We start from the raw sequence: 21,395 nt of genomic DNA, 5'->3' as shown, positions 1-21,395 counted from the left end.
TCCCTGCACCAGGGAGGGCTGTAGCTCATCCTTGTAACCTCACCTCCCAAAGAACCTCAAATAAGCTTCAGAAGGCCCACGACGCCAGCAGCACCCATGGGCACCAGCAACACCCATCCCTCTGCAAGTTCCAAGCCCAGATGCATGGGTGGGGAGTGACTCTTGAGCAAACATGCTCCGAGCCTCCCTACACTAGACTTGATGGGAGAGAGGAATGGTTCAGCTGACCTCAGGAAAGGAGGGCCCTGCCCCATCACACCCACAGGCCCAGCTTCCCCAGAAATTCTCCATTCTACCCAGTGCTGTCAAGCTTCCACACCTGGCCCCTGGAGGCCCTGCGGTGCACACTTTCCCCCTCCCCATTTGGTTTTCGGACTCATGCTCAGCATGGTCAGGCATGTGGGCTTTGGGAACCTACATCATGAGAACAGGGACGGGATGGATGCCGGAGAGGAGGCCACCAGAGCCTTCTTGTCAGCCAAGCACATCGCCCCGTGTAATGCATGGTGACCCACATTCTCCTGCAGCAAATGTCAGGCCTCCTTCCCATCAGTGTATTCCCAATGGAGCCCGAGGCTCCTCCTGACCCACCCCTCAGAGGACAGGGCTGTCTATGTTCGCCTGAGATGAGAGTTTCACTCTGACTGCCTCCCTAATCAATCCCTCCCAGAATATCCACACTGCATCACGGCTGCTGGAAGCGTGCTTTCCACTTACGAAGCACTTCTTCGTACGCGGCCCTATTTAACCATCTCCTGATCCTAGAAGGCACGCAGAATGTGGGCCTTTGCCCCAGCAGGACAGGTAAGGAAACTGAGGGCCACAGAGTTTAAAGAACCCTTCCTTAATTTTGTAGCATGCTATAGATAGTATCAAAATTTGAGACCCAGGTTTTTTTGTTTTGTTTTTTTGGGGAGGGGATTCTAGGCTATGTCCTTTTCTCTAAATCCTTTCAACCTTGGTAGAAGTAGGTCAGAGAGGTGGTACAGCTCAAATGTCACCTCCTCCACGGTACACTCCCCACCCCGAAGGCAGAGTGCCCTGGTGGCTGCAACTCCTCACCTCTCCTTAGATCCACGTCCTGGGACATGGATCCTTGTCCTGCCTCCCACCATACTCAATGCCGCCATTTACCCTGGCCTGTGGGATGCCAGTGGGCACGATGGAGCAGCACACTGGTTTATTCTCTTGCCTCTCCACCAGTGTCATGGCAACAGGCCTGGAAGGGCCCGCTGGAGGACAGCAACACGTGCAGGATAGCCAAGGCTGACCTACAGCCACCGGCAGGCAGGACAGCGAGCCAGAGGAGACCAGAGAAGCCTCTGGCCAGTAGCTCAGTAGACATTGTTGTTTTGAGCCATTGGCTTTGCAGGGCGGTTTGTTCCATGGTTGATGTTAGAAGGGGCTGACAGATACATCCCCGACTAATGCTAAAAGAAGTGTGCTATGTTTGGTGGCCACGCACTAATCCCAAGAAGTAGCTCGTGGCTTTTAGAAGCCAGTCAGTGACGATGCCGTTTCCATCAGACAGGGACTGGAAGACTACGCACGAACTCAGAGGACTGCCCTCTAGAAGGTTCCTGGATAGACCTTTCTTGTGGGTAAGAGGCGTAAGTCACATCAAGACAAATCTCTTTGGCTCCTACTTTCTGCTCGGGTTGTCACTACTCAAAACCTTGATGCCTGGAGACGCAGTGATGCTATGACGACAAGGAGGAGGAAAGACAAAGGAGGAGCATGGCAATACCGACCCAGTGCTGTTGGTTAGGCTTTAAACCAGCCCTGGAAAGGCCCGGCCCTAGATTTCCTGTCCACGAGAAAACTAAGTGGCTACTGCTTGAGTTGGTTTAAATTGGGGCATCTATTACTCGATGCCCAAACACACTAATAGACCCAGCCTTACAACGGACCCCGCCAAAGCCTGGCCTACACTCTGTGCTCTCTCACCTCATGGCCCTAATGACCCACAGGGAAGACAGCCCTGGTTCAGGAAGTATGGTTCCTGCCTCCCACTAGTCAGTTTCCATGCTATATCATTTTTCAATACAACTCCAAATCCCTAGTATCAATTGCCGTCTTGACCAAACCTCGTCTCTTATTGACCCCACTAGGTCCGAAACGTGTTTTCACAACCGAATTGACTTGAGATAAATTGAAATTCAAGTTGAATTAAACACTAATGAAATACTGTAGGAAGGAACACATTAGGAACTGACGAGGTGAAGAGATGAAGACATTGTCATTCCGTCTACCGTTTTATTTACTTCTTGAATGGTTAATCATATTATAGGAGAGTGATAGACTGGGGATGTAGTTCAGTGGTAAGGTACTTGCTTGGTTTGATGCCCAGCGCTTTGCAAACTAGCGTGTGTGTGTGTGTGTGTGTGTGTGTGTGTGTACGCACACACGCGTGTATGTGTGCGTGTACATGCCGAGCGGGGCGGCGGGGGGTCATTGGTAATTCTAGCTCCTCTGAGCTGACGAGCAAGTGACCCGGACATGCAGGTGGAGCCAGAGGCTGAGAGAAAGAAGCCCTGGGCCTCAATCACATCTGGCCACAGCCCCGTGCCTATCACCATGATGTAGCCCCCTTTGCTCGCAAAGCCGAGCTTCTACTTCCCCACCCGGGCAGCCATTCAAGACAGTGTCTCCGCACGTTCCAGCTACGGAGACTCAACGTCCTGTTCACATGTTTCCTTTCCTTCCATGCTGTCCCCAAGTTCTCTTCCAAACAGCTACTCATCACTCAGGCCTCCTGTGTTCCTGCTGGGACCAGTGCAGCCATCTCTGTGCCATGCTTTCTCTCTGACCCTCCCCAGCCCGCCGTGTGCTGGAGCTTCATTACTCCACCCCTAGGCTCGCTCGGCAGCCTTCATGGACCTTGGTCACTCACGACATAAAGTCTGAACCCTGAGGCCGGACATCGGACCTGCACCGCCGGCTACACTCTGCTGCCTCTCGCCTCCCAGATCCACACTCGAATGCTCTCTCCAACACTGGCCAGTGTCTCAGCAACACTGCCACGCGCAGACCCGCCTCCTGGCACCGTCCCCTCTACCCGTCACACCCTCACCACTCCCTTCCAGGGCTTCCATCCTCAAGGGTCCACAGCAAATCTCTCTCCTCCTTGATAAGTCAGCTCACGCTACCCAAAGCTACGCAGCCTTCTTTCTCTCGGGCATCTAGAACTCGGACAGCACAGTATGCCATTCCATTCTCAGCTCTGATGGCCACAAATCACCCATGCCTTCTAGATGGGCACCCAATCTCCTATAATATGATTATTCAAAAAGAAAAAGAAAAAAAAGGCAAGGAGAGAGGATGGCAGACCCTTCATTTCTGTACACCTATACTCTTGCAATATTTATTCAGAGTTTAAGTCCACATGATTTCAATCCAATCCAAGTCATTTCAACCAACATTTGAAAATGCCCACATTGTACCAGGTCCTGGGCTGAATGAGTCCTAGAGGCACAGAGATCCCTCCGTTTGGAAGCAGAAAGAGGCTCATATTCCAGGATCATTCCTAGTGATCATTTAGAAAGAGAACATAATCATCCTACAGAAACGCTAGAGGGGACTGTTCGCTGGGGACTGCCGCTCAGTGGAAGACCTTGGCGGTAGGCACTAAGCACAGCAGCCCTGCTTTCAAGGATCTCCAGTCTGGGGCCCTGGGGCCGGCAGGAACTCTCGTATGTGCTAGTAGAGCGCTGAGACAGATAAACAACTTCCTGCTTCTCTTTTTCTCTTGCCATCCCCACTCCCCATTAAGAGGCAATCAGGACCTGACAGTGAGTCACAGGCGGCTGAGAGCTGGAGGGCTCTTTGAGGCTGGATGCTGCCACTCTTGGCAAGAGGCAGGCCAGATGGGTTAAGTGACTTGCCAAGGTCACTCTCTCTGAAGAGGCTGACCCGAGATTTGTCTTGGGACTTGAGTCTTTGAAAAGAAAGAGAAGAGCAAGTTCCATCCACGCTGGCTCACACAGACATGGAGGGCCATGTTGGCTCAGATACTAGCTGGGTGACAGTGGGCAGGGCTAACACCTTGCTTCCTCATTTTTGATTTTACCACCCCACAGAGTACTGTGACATTGGTGGAATTAGATGAGACTCCCCCTGACAGTGCCCAGCACATGGCAGACACACAGCCATCTTCTCTGCACTGTACCCCTTAGGAAGCATGCCTGCTTGGTCACCGAAGAGCTCTCCAGGCCTGAGCCATCTTCAGTCATGCATGAGGACGACGGAGGATGAAGACAGGATCTGATAGCGACTCTTTTTGTTCCCTGGTCCCCTGCTGGTCAAGGCCCTTTTATGGTTTAGCACAGCCCATAAACATGGCACTGTGGGACCTTCTCTGAGTTCTCCCCATGGTTCACATCTCACCAAGTTCAGCCATCACATAGCCTCAGATCCCAGAAATGCATGAGGTCCAAAAGAAAAACCTAGGAGGCATTTCCTGGATCTATTTGTGGATGTCCGCTCTGGGCCCACATTAAGTGCCCAGAACATGAGAAACAAAGGGCAACACACCATATCAAGAGGCTTTCGGAAGGCTAGTCTCATGCTAGATATGGAAGGACTGGGCCAAGCATGCTCTAGGCAAATGTATATGCTGGAATTGGCTCCAGTTGGGAAAGGCATGTGACAGGTGGCTCTGTACCAAGGGGGGTTCAGCCTGGTCCCTTTTTCTTCTTCTGTCTTGGCGAAGATGATACCTAAGCCAGTGCTTGGCCTGCACGCTTGGTCTTGGCTGAGGTCAGCTATCACATGAGTAGGCTAGGGGCTGAGGTCCGAGTGAGTACGGGTCTCTGTGCCCTAGTGTAGACAGAGATGAAGGTGGCAGCGGTGGGGGCTGGGCTGAGCATGGGTGCGAAGAGGAGAGAATAGCTAATCTCTTGTGAGCTGTGAGCACTGACCGCCTACTGGGTTCCTGCATACAGAGATCCGGAATTTACACCCAGCACATCCACCCTACACGGCAGACCGACACGGTTGGCTCCCGCATACAGAGAGCTGCGGTCTGCACCCACCAATACCCTCCCCCCCCCCAGACAGCAGGCCTGCATAGGAGAATTGGGATTTACACCCAGCATGTTCTCACCCTACATAGCATGGCCGCGCGGCGAGGATGTTGTATGTGCTGGCGGGAGTGTACGGTGCAGGGTCGCAGGCAGGTGTGGGGGTGTGCGTGTAGCGGGGAGTGCCAGGATGAGCAGCCACGTGACCAGATGCTGCTGCTGTCTGCGTGTAGGACGTGGCTCTTCCCCACCCTCAGGGTCAGTTGTGCTAGGCGGATGGCAGCATCTTGGGGCTCTGCTCCCTTGCCACTCACCTGTACTGTCGTCATAGACCACGGTGGCTGATCGCCACTTGAGGGACTGGACCAGGTCGAGAATAGCGTGGCTGAGCGAGGCGTAGTCAGGGTAGAGGTTCACGTAGAACGTGTCCTTGTTGTCTAGCGGGTGGTGCTTCCAACGCAGCTGGATGTGGGGCACCTCCAGGGCATTGCAGATAGACTGGACAGCGTTGGTGCAGGAGCCCTGGGATGGTCCGAAGATGGCTACCACACCCAGCGCCAGCTGGTCACAGGCTGCAACAGAGTGAAGGGTGAGGGAGGGGCTGTGGGTGGGGTGGGATGGGGGCTGATGATCCCATAAACAATGGGGAAAACAGTCAGCAGAATCCTGGGAGAGCGCTGACTCATGATGTCTGAGCTTCCTCATCTGAAACACGGGACCACGGGGCTGGAGAAATGGTTCAGTCAGTAAAATGCTTACCTTACAAATATAAGGACCCAATTTAGATCCCCAGAACGTACAGTGCTAGACATGATGGAGCATATAGCTGTCATCCCAGTGCTGAGGAGGCAGAGACAGGAGAATCCTTGGGGCAAGCTGACTAGCTTGTCTAGCTAAATCTGTGATCTCTCTAGGTTCAGTGAAAATCAAAGAATAAGGTGGAGGGGCTGGAGAGATGGCTTAGTGGTTAAGCACTTGCCTGTGAAGCCTAAGGAGCCCGGTTCGAGGCTCGATTCCCCAGGACCCACGTTAGCCAGATGCACAAGGGGGCACATGTGTCTGGAGTTTGTTTGCAGTGGCTGGAAGCCCTGGCGTGCACATTCTCTCTCACTTTCTCTCTCTCTGCCTCTTTCTCTGTCTGTCACTTTCAAATAAATAAATAAACATAAAACAAAAAAAAAAATAAAAAAAGAATAAGGTAGAGGGCAACTGAGGAAGACACCCAATGTCAATCTCTGGCCTCCACATGCATGTGCATGCACATGTACATACAGATATGCATAACCACATGCACACACACATGCACCAAGAAAAGATGCCCACTTCTCAGGCTTGGACAAAAGGGAATGGCCAGACCTGGATGCCTGTCACTTACTTTCCAGACCTCAGCATCCACGGATATCTCATAAAATCTGTGAATTTCTCTCAGGTTCTGCCTCCTACTTCTGCTTGAACCTTTTAGCCGTCCCTCAATGTCCTTGGTTTTGGTCCCACTACTTCCTGTATCTATTCTTTTTGTCCCTGAAGTGATTGCATCACTCCCTGCCACCACCATGAATAAAATCATTGCCTATTGGTCCCTTGCTCTTTGCTGTAGCTTTGAAACAGGCACCTCTACTACCTTCATACAACCTAACCTCTTAAGTGATGTCCTGATGAAGGGCTGAGTATCCTGTTTGATGAGGCAGAAGGAGTGGACCAAGTACAGTGTGGAGCAGATGACCAACTAAAGAATGACCTGCAAAGACGTGATTGCTTTTGACATGGATTGTCAGGGTCAGGACACAGGTCACTACGACAGAGGTTGTGATGATGAAGGCCCTGTGGAGAAAGTGTTGGGGATGATGGTGGTGGCTTTAACGAGTTTGAAATTGGTGTGATGGTCATGGTGGCATGGTGACGGTGATGCTGATGTTGGTGTGGACGAGCTTGCCGAAGATAAAGATGTCAATACTATCACACTCCTGGAGATGAGGCCAACAGGATGGCAGTGATGTGAGCACCAGTGAGAGACAATGTGGGAACAAGTGTGCGGAAGACGACCATGGTACCAGTGGGATGGTGGTGCTGGAGCTGTGGGTGAGTCTGGTGAGGACGAAGATGTTTTTAGGCAACTGAATAGTGATGAGAGCAGCAGAACAGGTGATGCTAATGGTGGTATTGATGGGACTGGAGATGAGGAGGAGGGTATCGCTGTCACAACAACCAGGAAGCTGCTGTTGATGTTATTAGAGGTCAGGACCATGGTACCGACATTGTAAAGATATCGTCATGAGCTGGGAGACCGCTTAGCGGTTAAAAGCACTTACTTTCAAAACTGGGTAACCCAGGTTTGATTCCCCAGTTCCCATGTAAAGCCAGATGTACAAAGCAGTGCATGCATCTGGAGTTTGTTTACAGTGGCAAGAGGTCCTGGCACACCATACCATGCATCCCCGCTCTCTCCCTTTGCAAACAAATAAAGAAAAAAAATATATTTTTATTTTTTTGAGGTAGGGTCTCACTCTAGTCCAATCTGATCTGGAATTTACTGTGTTGTCTCAGGGGGCCTCGATCTCACAATGACCTTCCTACCTCTGCCTCCCGAGTGCTGGGATTAAAGGTGTGCACCACCACACCCCACCTAATAAAATATTTTTTTAAAGCTGGGTGTGGTGGCACACGCTTTCCCAGCACTTAAGAAGCAGAGGTAGGAGGATTACCATGAGGCGCCAGCCTAAGACTACACAGTGGATTCCAGGTCAGTTCTGGACCAGAGTAAGACCTTATCTCAAAAAAAATGTTTTTTAAACAGTATGCCATCATGAATAAGGATGAAAGCAACTGCAGTGATGATGGAGACACTGCTGTGGTAGCAAAGATGGAGAAGGAGATGACGGAGGTAGAGGTGGAGATGGAGGTACTGATCCTGTTAAGATGGGGTGACAGCATTGTGGATGGGGGGCGTGAAAGCAACTCCAGTGATGACGAAGATGCTGCTTTCATGCAACCATGGAGATGGAGGTGACTGGAGCGTAGGTAGGGACGGGGGTGTTGATATGAAGATGGAGATGATGCCATTGTGGATGGATGGGGAGGACGGCAGCTGCATGGCTGATGTATCTGTGCTGACAACAGTGTCCAGAGCAGTGAGTGATGTCATGATGATGCCCACACTGGACCCCATCCTGCCAACGATGCAGTGCCTAGACCTCCTTGCTAGTCAGGAGATACAGGTTTTGCCCTCCAACTGTTTCATCTCCGTGTCCTCTCTCCGCATGTTTTTTCCCCCCCCCCCGTCTCTCTGTGCTTCTTCTGCCCTCTGAGGATCTTCCCACCCAGAACATTGCTGTCCCCAAGGCCCAGGGGCAGGGGTTGCTGTTGCCACCACCGCTACTGCACCTGGAGCAGTTTTGCTTCCAGATGTTTCCAGGGCAGCAGCCAACCTGGTTCTGGCAGCCCTCTGTGCACACTGCAGTAATTACGTTATTTGTGGCTTCAATTTTGAATCCATTTTTCCAGTCACTTTACAGTAACTCAGTGGTTCACAGTCATTGCAGAAGTCCCCAGCCGGAATGTACCCTACCCACCCCGTCCATGGCAATTGTAGTTATAGCCAAAATTATCCCAATCAATTCGTGTCTTAAAAGGAATTGAGCCGCCCAGAGAATAAGTGGAGGCAGAGGAGCCTGGGGAGTGCTGGATCGATTCCAGCCTCTCTGGCCAGCCTTAGAAGAAAACGCGGGGCAGGTGCTCTCTCCTCTGTGAACTGCTGGCTCAGACACTGCTTGGCAGTCATTCATATTTTAATTTTCCACAAAACATTTCAAAATCAAGACAAGAAGTGAAGGTCCCTTTTAATGGGAAAAGGCCTCCTGGGCTTCCTGTGGGGAAAGGACTGACTGAGCCAGGACCTGGTGGGGCAGGGAGGGCCACACTCTGTCCCAGTGCCTGTGTCCCCTGCCCCCACGCGGCCCGCCCGAGGTGGCTGCTTTCAGCTGGGAGTGAGGAGTGGTGATGGGAACTTCCATCTAGGAGAATTTGTCATTGGGTTCATCAGAATTGAGCCCAAGTGTACCCCCTTGCCAGAGTCCTAATGATGCTCCCAAGAAGCATAGCCTGAAACCCAGACCAAAGAACATGGAAGCATGGGGCTCCTGGAGGGATGATGGGTGCCCAGTGGGACCTGGCCCAACAGAAAAAAAAATACCTTGAGGGTCAGACAGCATTGCTTCCATTCACGGTAAAGGGGGGCTATCTGCCAGTTCTTAAAAGTTGAGATACAGGCACTTGGTAAAGTATAATAACCTTTTAAAATATTTTATTTACTTCTTTTTTGCAGACAGAAGATGGATAGGGAATGGAGGTGCCAGGGCCTCTTGCCACTGCAAACAAACTCCAAACGCATGCGCTACTTTGTGGATCTGGCCTTATGTGGGCACTGGGGAATCGAACTGAGGTCATCAGACTTTGCAAGTACCTTTAACAACTGAGCAATCTCTCTAACCCAAGTATATTAATCTTAAGCCCGTAACTTAAATGAATTCTTACATATCACTCATATACCACATACCCCAAGCCCTTGCATTATCTACCTCAGGATGTAGCTCATTTCCACATCTAGGAAGGCCCTTTCTAGTCAATGTCAACAAATAATACTTCCTCCCTGCCAGAGTATCCACTTGTCTTTTACCCAACATTATGTCTGGGAGGTTCAGACATGGTGTTGAGTGTAACAAGCATGTATTTGTGCACATGTGAGCTGGGAATGGAGCCCAGGGCTATGTGCATTCTAGACAAGGTCACTACTACTGAGCCATATCCCTGTTTCTCCTTTTTTTTTTTTTTAAATTATTTATTTATTTATTTGAGAGCAACAGACACAGAGAGAAAGACAGATAGAGGGAGAGAGAGAATGGGCGCGCCAGGGCTTCCAGCCTCTGCAAACGAACTCCAGACGCGTGCGCCCCCTTGTGCATCTGGCTAACGTGGGACCTGGGGAACTGAGCCTCGAACCGGGGTCCTTAGGCTTCACAGGCAAGCGCTTAACCGCTAAGCCATCTCTCCAGCCCTCCCTGTTTCTCTTTTTATGTTATTTCATTATTTGTTTATTTATTTGTGTGCAGAGAGACATAGATGGGAGGGGGAGGAGAGAGTGGGCACACACCAGGGTGTCTAGCCACTGCAAGCAAACTCCAGATGCATGCTCCACTTTGTGCATCTAGAGTTATGTGAGTACTAGGGGAATTGAACCCTGATTGTTAAGCTTTGCAGGCAAGTGCCTTAACACTGAGCCATCTCTTCAGCCCCAACTTATTTTTTTTTATTATTATTGCTGACTAAAATTCCATTCTAAGTGCCCATTCTCTTGTGGATGATCTCTTATTACATTTCTAGCTTTTGGTTGCTATCATGAAAGTGTCCAGAAACATCCTTATAGACAGAAGGTTTGGTAAATAGTACCCAGCAGTTCCATAGATAACAAGAATGCGTCCCATCAGAAGAGACAAAACTCAACCCCTCACCTCCCACTATACACAGTGAGATAGATCAGACAGCCAACTATAAAAGACAGAACTTCTGGCAGAAAATAGAAGAGAATAGCTTTATGACTTCAGGATCAATAAAATCTTCTCAACCAGAACGTAAAAACATTAACCATACAAAAATTATTACTGAAGCCAGCTCTTTAAAATTAATAACTTTGCTCCTCATAAGATATTCCTAAGAGTATTAAATGCAAATTCATATGTAATAGATATGTTATGCACATATATATGTGCATATTTATACACACATATACGGCAAATGGCTTTTATCCAGAATATATAAAGAAATCATACAAACCAACAAGAACTGATAAGCAACTCAATTTTAAAAAGCAGTTGTAAACAGTACTCTGAGAAAGAGAATAAATATTCAAATGACCTATAAAAACATAAAAACATAGCATTAAAACATACTCAACCTTTTTAGCCATCAGATAAATACAAAATAAAACAGTAAGATCACTGCTACATGAACCAGCGGAATGGTCAACGTTTAGAACGGCAAAACTGGCTTTAGGAGATGATAGTGCAGGAGTGGAGCCCCCGCCAGCCTTGTGCGCTCTTGGGGCGTCCAGACTGGGGTAACTCCCTCCCACTGCTGTTTGACTGGACAGAACCTTCCATGACCCTACACTTCCGCTCCTAAGAACACGCCACAAGACTGAGTATGTGCGCCCCACAGAAGCCCTGCAGGTCATGACTCCACGTGGGAACAACTCAAGGATGCAATGAGAATGGAATGGGTTTTAAAACGGAGGTACATCCTGACCTCTCCTGGACTGCTGCACATCAGTGAGGGACAAGACAGTACTGCTGGGTGGTGACTCTCATGGATGGATCACCGAGCCCAAGAGGCGAGGCTCAAGAGAGCAGATCCTAAGCCCCGTGAAATTCAAAAGTAGGTCAAACCAGTGAATGGCACCAGCAGGGCAACGGTGGCTGTGATGAGTAACAAGGTGTCGAGACAGACACGAGCAAGGTGGCCGGAAGGCTGGCCTGGTCTCTGTGGCTTGCTCAAAGCAGTAGGGATGTTGTCTGCTGGCTTAGGTAGTTCTGTTTCTCACGTCCAAATGCTCCCTGGCCAAGCCAAGTCTCTAGGTTCCTTTTCCAAAACGATCTGTAGCCCTCACACGTGCACCTGTCACTTCAACCATACTAGTTGTGAACTTCATGGTGACAAGGACCGCCACCTCTACCTTGTCCACCTCAGAGAACAAAGCGGTGCCCACCGACAACGGTCAAGTGTACAGATTGCCCTCGTTCATATCTACTTCACTCTCTTTGCCCTTGAGCTTGTGGTTTGTATTTTCTCCCTAGCATCCTGCAGAGCACAGCCTCGACTTCTCCTCCAGGAAGCCCCCCTGCTGAGTCAGCACTCACCTCCTATCTTCTGGTGACTCGAGCTGTTGCCGCCATGTCCCAGTCTCTGACTCTCGTGGACATGGCCTGTAGGGGGAAAGCCTCATTTCCTACTGGGATCATTAGAAGCTATTTTTGTTGAGTTCAACACACCAGGAATTCATGTTTTGTTTTGTTTGTTTTTTTCCCCACTCTCAGTTGTGCATCAGACCTAACCACTAGCATTGTGCATCCTGGGGGCAGGCCCATGCTAGGCTCTACAATGGTGAAAAGGTAATAAGGCTTTCTTTCAGCCTAGTGGGAGAAATGGATAATAAACATACACACACACACACATGCACACACACACACACACCCCATGGGGTTGAGTTTGTAAAGTCAAGGGTTATAAAGACAGAGGCAGGGAGGCCTTACCTCTTCAGAATGATCTAGTTAGACAAGGACAAGGCTGTGTAGTGTGTGTGTTGTGTAGGTATTATAAGCAGAGAAGAGACCATGGGCAGAAAATCAACAACAAAACCCTAAGGCAGAGGGTAATCAATAGTACCCAGACTCTTGAGGCTCAGGAACTGAGAGCGGGGATGTGGCTGGAAGGTCACGTAGGGGCTAGACTACAAGGCCGTCCTGGGATCTGACCATGACCTGGGGACGGGACACATCCTCTAAGGTTTTAGACGAGCAGGGCGCGCGATCTGGCATGGAGGGGAGGGGCTTTCGTACACTTGTGGGAGCAGAGAGTTCCGGTTGTGCTACGTGTGGGCATCCTGGCAGGTCCACACAGGGAACGGGCAGCAGGAGGGAGGGCCGTAGCTCTGGGAAGGCTCTGAATCTCTGCCAGGCGCCTGGGCTGAATCCCAGGTGTGCCGACGGAGAAGCAGCGCATTGTTCGTGCGGTTTAGGAAATCTGGTCCCGAGCCGCAGCTCGGCCCTTGGGGCTAGCTGAACCCGTGTGGGCTTCTGTGTTCCAACTGCAGGCATTTGCTGAGTCCTGACCTTTCCATAAGCAGGTCTGGTTGAGTTCAGTCATTTTCTAGCCAGCAGAGGCTGGGCAGACTGTGTCCACCTGGACTCTTGGCAGAAAGGCCAAAACTTCACTGAGCGGTGCTTGCCGCAGGGCATGCTAGGAGCATGCAAGAAGACTGGCATAGACAGGAGGGTGCTCCTGCCTAAGGAAAGGGCCCGTGGCCAAAGGATCCCTCTTCAGGGATACACCAGAGTGGAGTGAGATTCAATAATGTCAGCAGTAACCCATTAACCTCAGGGAGCCACTGGTCTTCCATTTTCTTTTTAAAAATTATTTTATTTATTTACTTGTTTATTTATGTATTTATCTATGTATTTATTTATGGGAGAGAGAGAGGAAGAGGCAGATATATATAGAGAGAATGGGCATGCTGGGGCCTCCTGTCACTGCAAATGAACTCCAGACACATGTGCCTCCTTGTGCATCTGGCTTACATGGGTCCTGGGGAATTGAACATGAGTCCTTAGGCTTTGCAGACAAGCACCTTAATTGCTGAGCAATCTCTCCAGTCCTGGCCTTCTATTTTCAAGCCAAGGGGAGCAAAGAGTCGAAGTATGGGCTGGAGAGATGGCTCAGTGGTTAAAGGCACTTGCTTGCAAAGCCTGGTGGCCTGGGGTTGATTCCTCAGTATGCACATAAAGCCTGATGCACAAAGTGACGCATGTGTCTGAAGTTCGCATGCAGTGGCAGGAGGTCTGGCATGCCCATATTCATTCTCTCTTGTAAACAAAATATTTTTTAAAAAGTTTAAGTGTAAGCTAGGCATGGTGGCACACACCTTTAATCCCAGCACTAGGGGGGCAGAGGTAGGAGGATCACCAAGAGTTCAAGGCCACCCTGAGACTATATAGTGAATTCCAGGTCTGCCTGGGCTAGGGTGAGACCCTATCTCGGAAAACCAAAAAATAAAAAAATTAATTAATTAATTAATTAAAAAATAAAAAGTTCAAGTGTACCCAAGCAAAGCCCTATTTACTAGGGTGCCAGACACCGTCCTAAGTACTTCACAGAGGAGCATTATTTCACAGATGAGGAAGCTGCAGCATGGACATTTTGCCCAGTACACTTGGGATCGGAGCTGTTGAGCTGACAGTATAGGCAGCCTGGCTCCACCACTGTGCCCTGCTGATGTTCTAGATGAGATGCTCACCTGCAGAGGGACTTAGGAAGCCAGAACCAGCTGCAGGGAGCAGTCTTTCAGGTCTGCTCCTGAGAGCTCTGGACCAGGAACCCCTCAGAAAGACCATGGTCACCTGTGGATGGGTCTCAGCCTGCCAAACACACACGGACAATGCTGTCCCTAAGCTCAGCTGACGGGGTTCCTGCACAATAATTCTCAGGTTTCCGTGCCCCAAACACAAGCCATCCATTGATTTATTTAAAGATCATTTCATCGAGCATTTACTACACCCCAAACTTTTAGGTACCAAGGGAATCTATCAATTATCAACTGAGTCTTTCAGTAATGTTAAGGAGAACAGGCAAGACATTACATAAACAATTATTTAACTAAAAATGGTGATATAGACTTTGATGGCCTATGATGTTATAATACGGGAAGGATGACCTAGCCATTTTGGGAATGAGATTCCTTGGGCTCGAGATTTTTAAACATGGAAATCTAAGGTTGTAGGGAAGCTATTTCCAGTTATCTAAGCATTTAAGTTGAATTTGAATTAAATATATATGTAAAAATGTAGTTCAGATATGCAGTCTCTCTCGGGATCCACAGGGAATTGGTTCCAGGACCCCTGCAGACAGCAAACTCGCAGATGCTCAAGTCCCTGATGCAGACTGGCATAGCATTTGCATATATCTTACACAACCTCCCATATGCTCTCAGCCAGCTCTGGACGACTCCCTGTACAATGTGATGCAAATGCTATGTAAATAGGTATTGTGCTTATTGTTTAGGAAAAATGACACAAACAAAGTCTGTATGTCTTCAGTACTGAGGTAACTGTTTTGTTTTTTTTCCTGAATATTTTTGGCCCACATTTGTTGAATCCATTGATGTAGAGCTTATGGACTTGGAGGTTCGACTGCATGTGTGTGTGCATATGAGACTTTTTTTTTTTTAAATAGTAACAAAAAATCAGGGCCAGGTGTGGTGGTGCACACTTTTAATCCTAGCACTCAGGAGGCAGAGGTAGAAGGATTGCCATGAGTTGGAGGCCATCTTGAGACTACACAGTGAATTCCAGGTCAGCCTAGGCTACAGTGAGACCTTACCTCAAAAAACAAAAAATAAACAGACAAAAAGCAGATTTGCATATTCAGGTGTGCTGTATAGCACACTGGAAACTGGTAGCTCACTTGGGTCCTCAGAAGTCACCTTTTGTGTATGTGTTTAGGGACTGAGAGTCACTTCATTTTAAAGGTATCTACTAACTGGGGAGGCTGTGACATGATGTTTTTGTTTTATTTTTATTTTTTTTTGGTTTTTCGAGGTAGGGTCTCACTCTGGTCCAGGCTGACCTGGAATTAACTCTGTAGTCTCAGGGTGGCCTTGAACTCACGGCGATCCTCCTACCTCTGCCTCCCGAGTGCTGGGATTAAAGGCGTGCGCCACCACGCCCAGCTTTTGTTTTATTTTTAAAAGTTCAGATGTGGAACAACTTTAACTGGGTACACCACAACTTATTTTTATGAATTAGGGTTTTCTTGTTATTGTGCAGCCCAAAGAAGGTATGGAAATGTATTAAATTCTGAGACTAATGTCAGACCCCAGGATCACCCAGAGCCTCTGGGATCAAGTTGTTGTAGGTATTGAGTGGCTTGCTATTTTCATTATGTCTCTGCATGGCAGGCAGATGGTATACTCTTGAGTTATTACAGTATCTGTTTTATTTGTATGTTATTTACTGATGTTTTGAGTAATTTTCCAGTGAAAGATAAAACAAGTTTTCATAACAAGGTAAAAATAGTCAAAAATAATGTATTGCATATTTTGAAAGAGATGAAAGATGATTTAAAATGATCTCACCGCAAAGAAATGCATATTTGAAGTGATAAATATGTGCGTCACTGAGGTGATCATTCAGGAATGTATACAGGGGCTGGAGAGATGGCTTAGAGGTTAAGCTGCTTGCCAGCAAAGCCAAAGGACTCAGTTTCAATTCTCTAGTACCCATGTAGAGCCAGATGCACAAGGTGGCACATGCATCTGGAGTTCATTTGCAGTAGCTGGAAGCCCTGGCATGCCTGTTCTCTCTCTCTCTCTCTCTCTCTCTCTCTCTCTCTGTGTATATGTATATGTGTGTGTGTGTGTGTGTGTGTGTGTGTGTGTGTATATATATATATATATGCACACACATACATACATACATACGTACATACATATCTGCCTCTCTCTCCCTCTAATAAAAAATAAAATAGGAAAATGCATATATCAAAATATCACATTGCACCCCCTAAAGATGTAGAATTATTGTTTATCCATTAAAAATAAAACCAGCAGGGCTGGAGGGATGACTTAACAGTTAAGACATTTGCTTGCAAAGCCAAAGGACCCAGGTTCAATTTCCCAGAATCCACGTTAGCCAGATGCACAAGGGGGCACAACATTTGGAGTTCATTTGCAGTGGCTGGAAGCCCTGGCGCGCCCATACTCTCTCTCTCTCTGTCAAATACATAAATAAATAAAATAAAATATTTAGAAATAGCTCAGTGGATAAAGCCCTTGCTGAGCCAGCATAAAGACTGGAGTTCAGATCCCTGGCACCCAAGTAAATGCCAGGCAGGACATGGCCACCCCCTAGGAGTCCTAGCAACCAAGGAGGTGGAGACAGGAGCACCTCAGAGCAGGCTGGCTAGCTCCGCTAGCTGTATTAGTGAGCCCTGGACTCAAGTGAGACCTTCCCTTAGTAAAGATGGTGGAGGTGGATCAAGGCAGACATCCCATGTTAGACTCTAGCCTCCACATGCGCACATACACACATATGTACATGTACCCATATGCATGCAAAGTAAGCATGTACACATGCATACCCACCACACATACGTACACCTGCAAAATAATAATAAAATAAAAAAAATACCTGATAGAAAATAAAAACCATGTTTGAGATGGTCTACTTTGATTTAGACTTGTTGGAGACCTGGGCAGAGCTGATCACTACCTCTCGGCCAATCTCAGCCCCTCCCTACCTCTCCTTCACTCATTAGCCTCTCCATAGCCACTCTCTCCTGCAAGGGTCTTGCCATTAGTGTAGGATGGACCTGAACTTGCTATACAGCCCAGGCTGACTTCGAATGCATGAACTCCCTCAACTTCCTGGGTGCTGGCATTATAGGGCACACCACCATGCCTGGCTTGCCTAGGAGGCCCTGACAGCCTCTGCCCCTGCTCCAGCTCCCGAGGGACTGCCACAGCCTGTGCTGAAACTGGGCTAGAAGCAGATCCCCAGACGAAGTGGGAAAGGCTGCAAGCCCCACCCTGACCTGGAGCTTCATCACTCCCCTTCCCCCGCCACACCTCCCAGGCTGGAAGAGAGCTGTCGGGAAGCTGCCCACTCACCCTTTTTGGTGGCCTCGAAGCTGTCATGGAAGTGAATCCTCTGGATGTCGTAAGTCAAGGTTGTGTTGGGCAGCAGAGTTCTGTTCCTGTTGATGATGTTGGCAGAAAATCGAAAAGCATGCTCTTCCGCGTTCATGACCTGGGCGTTGGGGCCGTCAGCATACTCAAAGATTCCTCCTGTGAGAGACGGGAGAATACGTGTGAGGGAGGAGAGGGTTTTACGGACAAGACTCCCCCCACTCAGTGTTCAATAAAATCCTAGATAATTTCCAAATATAGAAATTGTACCTTTCACCCAACTAGCAAGTTCCCAATAACAGAGTATGACAGGGCCAAGATAAGATTGCCAACTGATTAATACCGCCACGAAAATTCTCAGTAGAGTTCTGGCAAGTAGATTCTACCAGAATATTATAAGGATAACATACCATGACCACACAGAATCTTATTTCAGGAACGCAAGCCTGGTTCAATATCAAGAAATCTATGAATATCATTCCATCACATCAATAGTTCAAAGGAGAAAAAAATATGATCAACTTACAAAATGCAGGAGGGCATTTGATAAAATCCAATATGTACTGCACTTAGAATGCTTAATAAATAGCTGTAAGAAAGACATTTCCTTGAAGCATCTTTTGCTCATCCCAACCTTTAAAAACCACATTAGCTAATATCTAATGAAACATGAGAGGTTTTCTTGTTAAAGGGAAAACAAAGAGAGGTCTTGGTAAAGATTCACACTGCACTGTTAACGAAACAAGATAGGAAATAAATTCAGAGGCACAATGTTGGCAAAGGTGTACGTTCTTATGCACATGTGATATAAACATTCCCCTGAAAAGCCTTAGTGATCTCTAATCACCAGGACAAGGAAGAGCTGGTAGGAGAGTTAATGATCACTTAGTACAAATGAGTAGTGTCTCTTCATATCACTGACAACCAGTAGGGAATCTCAATAGCCAAAGGTTTCCCTTTACACAGTCAATAAAAATATTAAATAGTGGGCTGGAGAGATAGTTTAGTGGTTAAGGCACTTGCCTGTAAAGCCTAAGGACCTAAGTTTGACTCCCCAGAACCCACATAAGCCAGATGCACAAAGTGACACATGCATCTGGAGTTTGATTGCAGTGGCTAAGACCCTGGCATGCTAATTCTCTCTCTCTCTCTGTCATTAAAAAAAGAAAGATAGAAAAACCCCTATTCTTGCAAAACAAAAAATTAAATAGCATATAATAGACCCAATGAAAGGTATAGAGTTCTGTTTTATAAACAAATTATGAAAACAAATAAAATACACAAATCATGAGAGATAGCCACAGACTTCGGTGAGCGTGCTCCTTGGAAAATGAAGTCCCACAAGTCAATTTTCTCCAAAGTCATCTTTCAGTTTAATTCAATTGCAATTGGAGTCAAGGGAGGATTTCTCTTTCAGTTGGCAAAATGACTCTAAAATGTATCTGGAAGAATAATCATAAGGTAATAACCAAAAAAAGTCTTTAAAGGAATGATGAAAGGTGACTTGTGTTATGAGATTTAAAAATTTATCATTAAGCCAAAATAATTAAAACGGTGTTGTAATAGTGTATGAAAACACAGATAGATCAAGGGAATGAGATTAAAAAGCTCCTAGAAAGAGATTCAAGCAGACGCAGAGACAAGTATTTAAACAAGATAAAGGGGGATGTTCCTATCACAAAGGAAAGGATGAATTATTCATCAATTGTGTCCTGACAATTATTCAATTATTTGGAAAATATTTAAGCTAGACTACAGTCTCTTTTCTCTCTGTCCCTCTCTTTCCTTCCTTAATGCTTATTTATTTAAATATTTTATTTATTTACGAGAGAGAGAAAGAAGCAGAGAAATAGAAAGAGAGAGTGAGAATGGACATACAGGGCCTTTAGCCACTGCAATGAAAAAATGAACTCCAGACTCATATGCCACCTTATGCATCTGGCTTTACGTGGGTACTGGGGAATCAAACGTGTATCCTTAGTCTTCTCAGGCAAGTGCCTTAACCACTGAGCCATCTCTCCAGCACAATGCTCATTTTTGAAACAGGGTCTCACTCTGTAGCCAAGGCTGGCCTCAGATGCACAGCAATCCTTCTGCCTCAGCCTCCTAAGTACTGGGATTCCAGGCCTGTGTTGCCCTGCCCGACTGCCCTGCTATGTTTTAGAACACAGGTTTTTGTGTGAATACAACAAGGCTTTGCCTTTGAGGGGAAAGAATGGTCGTGAGCGGAGGAGGAAGAACGTTAACCATGGACATACGAACCGGAACTACTGCCTGTTTGTTTTAATGCCTTTTCTATATTTTCCAAGTAAGCCTTTATTCTTTTCAGATTCTGACCTCGTTGAGGTAGTTACATTGCACAAAACTCACTGATTTCAAGTATAGTGTTTTTTTTTTTCAGTAAGTTAATGAGTCATGTGAGTATTGTCACAATCCAATTTTAGAACTTTTACATCATCCAATAAGATCTCTTGTGACAATTTCTTAGTCAATCTTTACTTTCACCCCCAGCTCTAGGAAACCACTAATTTACTTTCTATCTCCAGAGACCTTTCTTTTCTGAATATTTCATGGAAAGGGGATCATCTAACGTGGGTTCTTCTGCATCTGGCTTCTTACACTTAGCATGTTAGAGGTTTACTGGCATGTAGCATGTTTTGTCATCTCATTCCTTTTTATTGCTAAATATCATTTCTGTGTATAGTTTATTTACATTGACGTTTTATTTAGTTATTTGCTTACTTATTGGTGTTTGGGTTGTTTCAATTGTTTTAGAGGATTGAAAGAAAACATGTGCCTGGGGAGGTGGCTTAGAGGTTAATAGCACGTGCTTGCAAATCCTGCCAGCCCGGGTTTGATTCTCCAGTACGCACTTAAAGCCAAATGCACAACGGGGTTCACATACCTGGAGTTTGTTTGCAGTGGCAAGAGGCCCTGGAATGCCCATTCTCATTCTCTCTATCTCTCTGTTTACAAATAAGTAAATAAACATATATTTAAAAAGAAAAAAGAAAAGAATGTGACTTCCAGTTTTTGGCACGGCATATAAGAAGCTTGGAAGTTGCCACTCCACTCTAACAAGCAAAAGACTAAACAAACTGAACAGTCAATGGCTTTTCTTGGATCTGTAAGAGAGGTGAGGTGAAGGGGAGCCACTACTCTCCAAACCAGAGAGATAGCCGGATGAACAGAGAACATTACAAGGTATTGGGTTGTTGTGATTTGAAGGGGAAATAAAGTGTCTAAATCCTTATAGTTCTCTCTAAATTAATGATTATCCCATTTAACTGGCACTGACTTCACTCTCCGTTGGAGAATCTGCTTCTCTTTTTCAGATGGGAACTGGATCTGAGAAGATAAACGACCCAGCACACTCCACCCTGGCCCCAGCTGAAACCACAGAGGAACTGGGGAAACGAGCGAGAATGCTGCTCTCTCAGTTAAGCACAGGGTGATGGAGAACGATATTGAGGACGCTCAACACCTACCAAACCAGACATCCAGATGCCCCTAAGTGCCCACTGCTGAAATAGACTTAAAACGCTCCCAGCATGGCTCAAGGAATTTTGTGGAAGAGGGGGCGGAAAGATTGTTAGAGCCACAAGTTGAGACATTTTGCACAGAGACATTGCCTCTCCCCCATAACTGATTACTGCCCCATAAAGCATGACCCACAATCCCCATGAGGTTAACCTGCATCCCCAATGAGGAAGGCCTCTTCAGAAAAGGAGCAGGGAGGAGGAAAAGGATGGTACCAACATGTGCTGTTTACATATAAAATGTATCCATATCTAATAATGAATGAATGAATGAATACATAAAGTGAACAAAGAAAAATGTCCTCCAGGAGCTCATGTGTATGAACACCTGATCCCCAATTGGTGGCGCTGTTTCGGGAAGCCAGGAAGCCTTTTAGACACAGGGCC

The 21,395-nt window shown here is 47.2% G+C and overlaps 1 protein-coding gene across 1 annotated transcript in view; it reads right to left on the bottom strand.

The window, feature by feature from the left end:
- The window catches only part of Grik3 (glutamate ionotropic receptor kainate type subunit 3), a 249,535-nt gene that overhangs the window by 75,023 nt on the left and 153,117 nt on the right, over positions 1 to 21,395 (bottom strand). Inside the window, exons 2-3 of the mRNA XM_004665213.3 lie at positions 17,452 to 17,628; positions 5,336 to 5,593 (exon numbers count right to left, since the gene is read on the bottom strand). Coding sequence (XP_004665270.1) covers positions 5,336 to 5,593; positions 17,452 to 17,628 — 435 coding nt within the window. The remainder of the gene's footprint in view (positions 1 to 5,335; positions 5,594 to 17,451; positions 17,629 to 21,395) is intronic.

The sequence above is a fragment of the Jaculus jaculus genome, chromosome 5 (genome assembly GCF_020740685.1).
Source record: "Jaculus jaculus isolate mJacJac1 chromosome 5, mJacJac1.mat.Y.cur, whole genome shotgun sequence".
In the NCBI taxonomy this organism is placed as follows: Eukaryota; Metazoa; Chordata; class Mammalia; order Rodentia; family Dipodidae; genus Jaculus; species Jaculus jaculus.
Note: the sequence above shows the minus strand (reverse complement) of the source record. Positions and strands in the feature narration are given on the sequence as shown.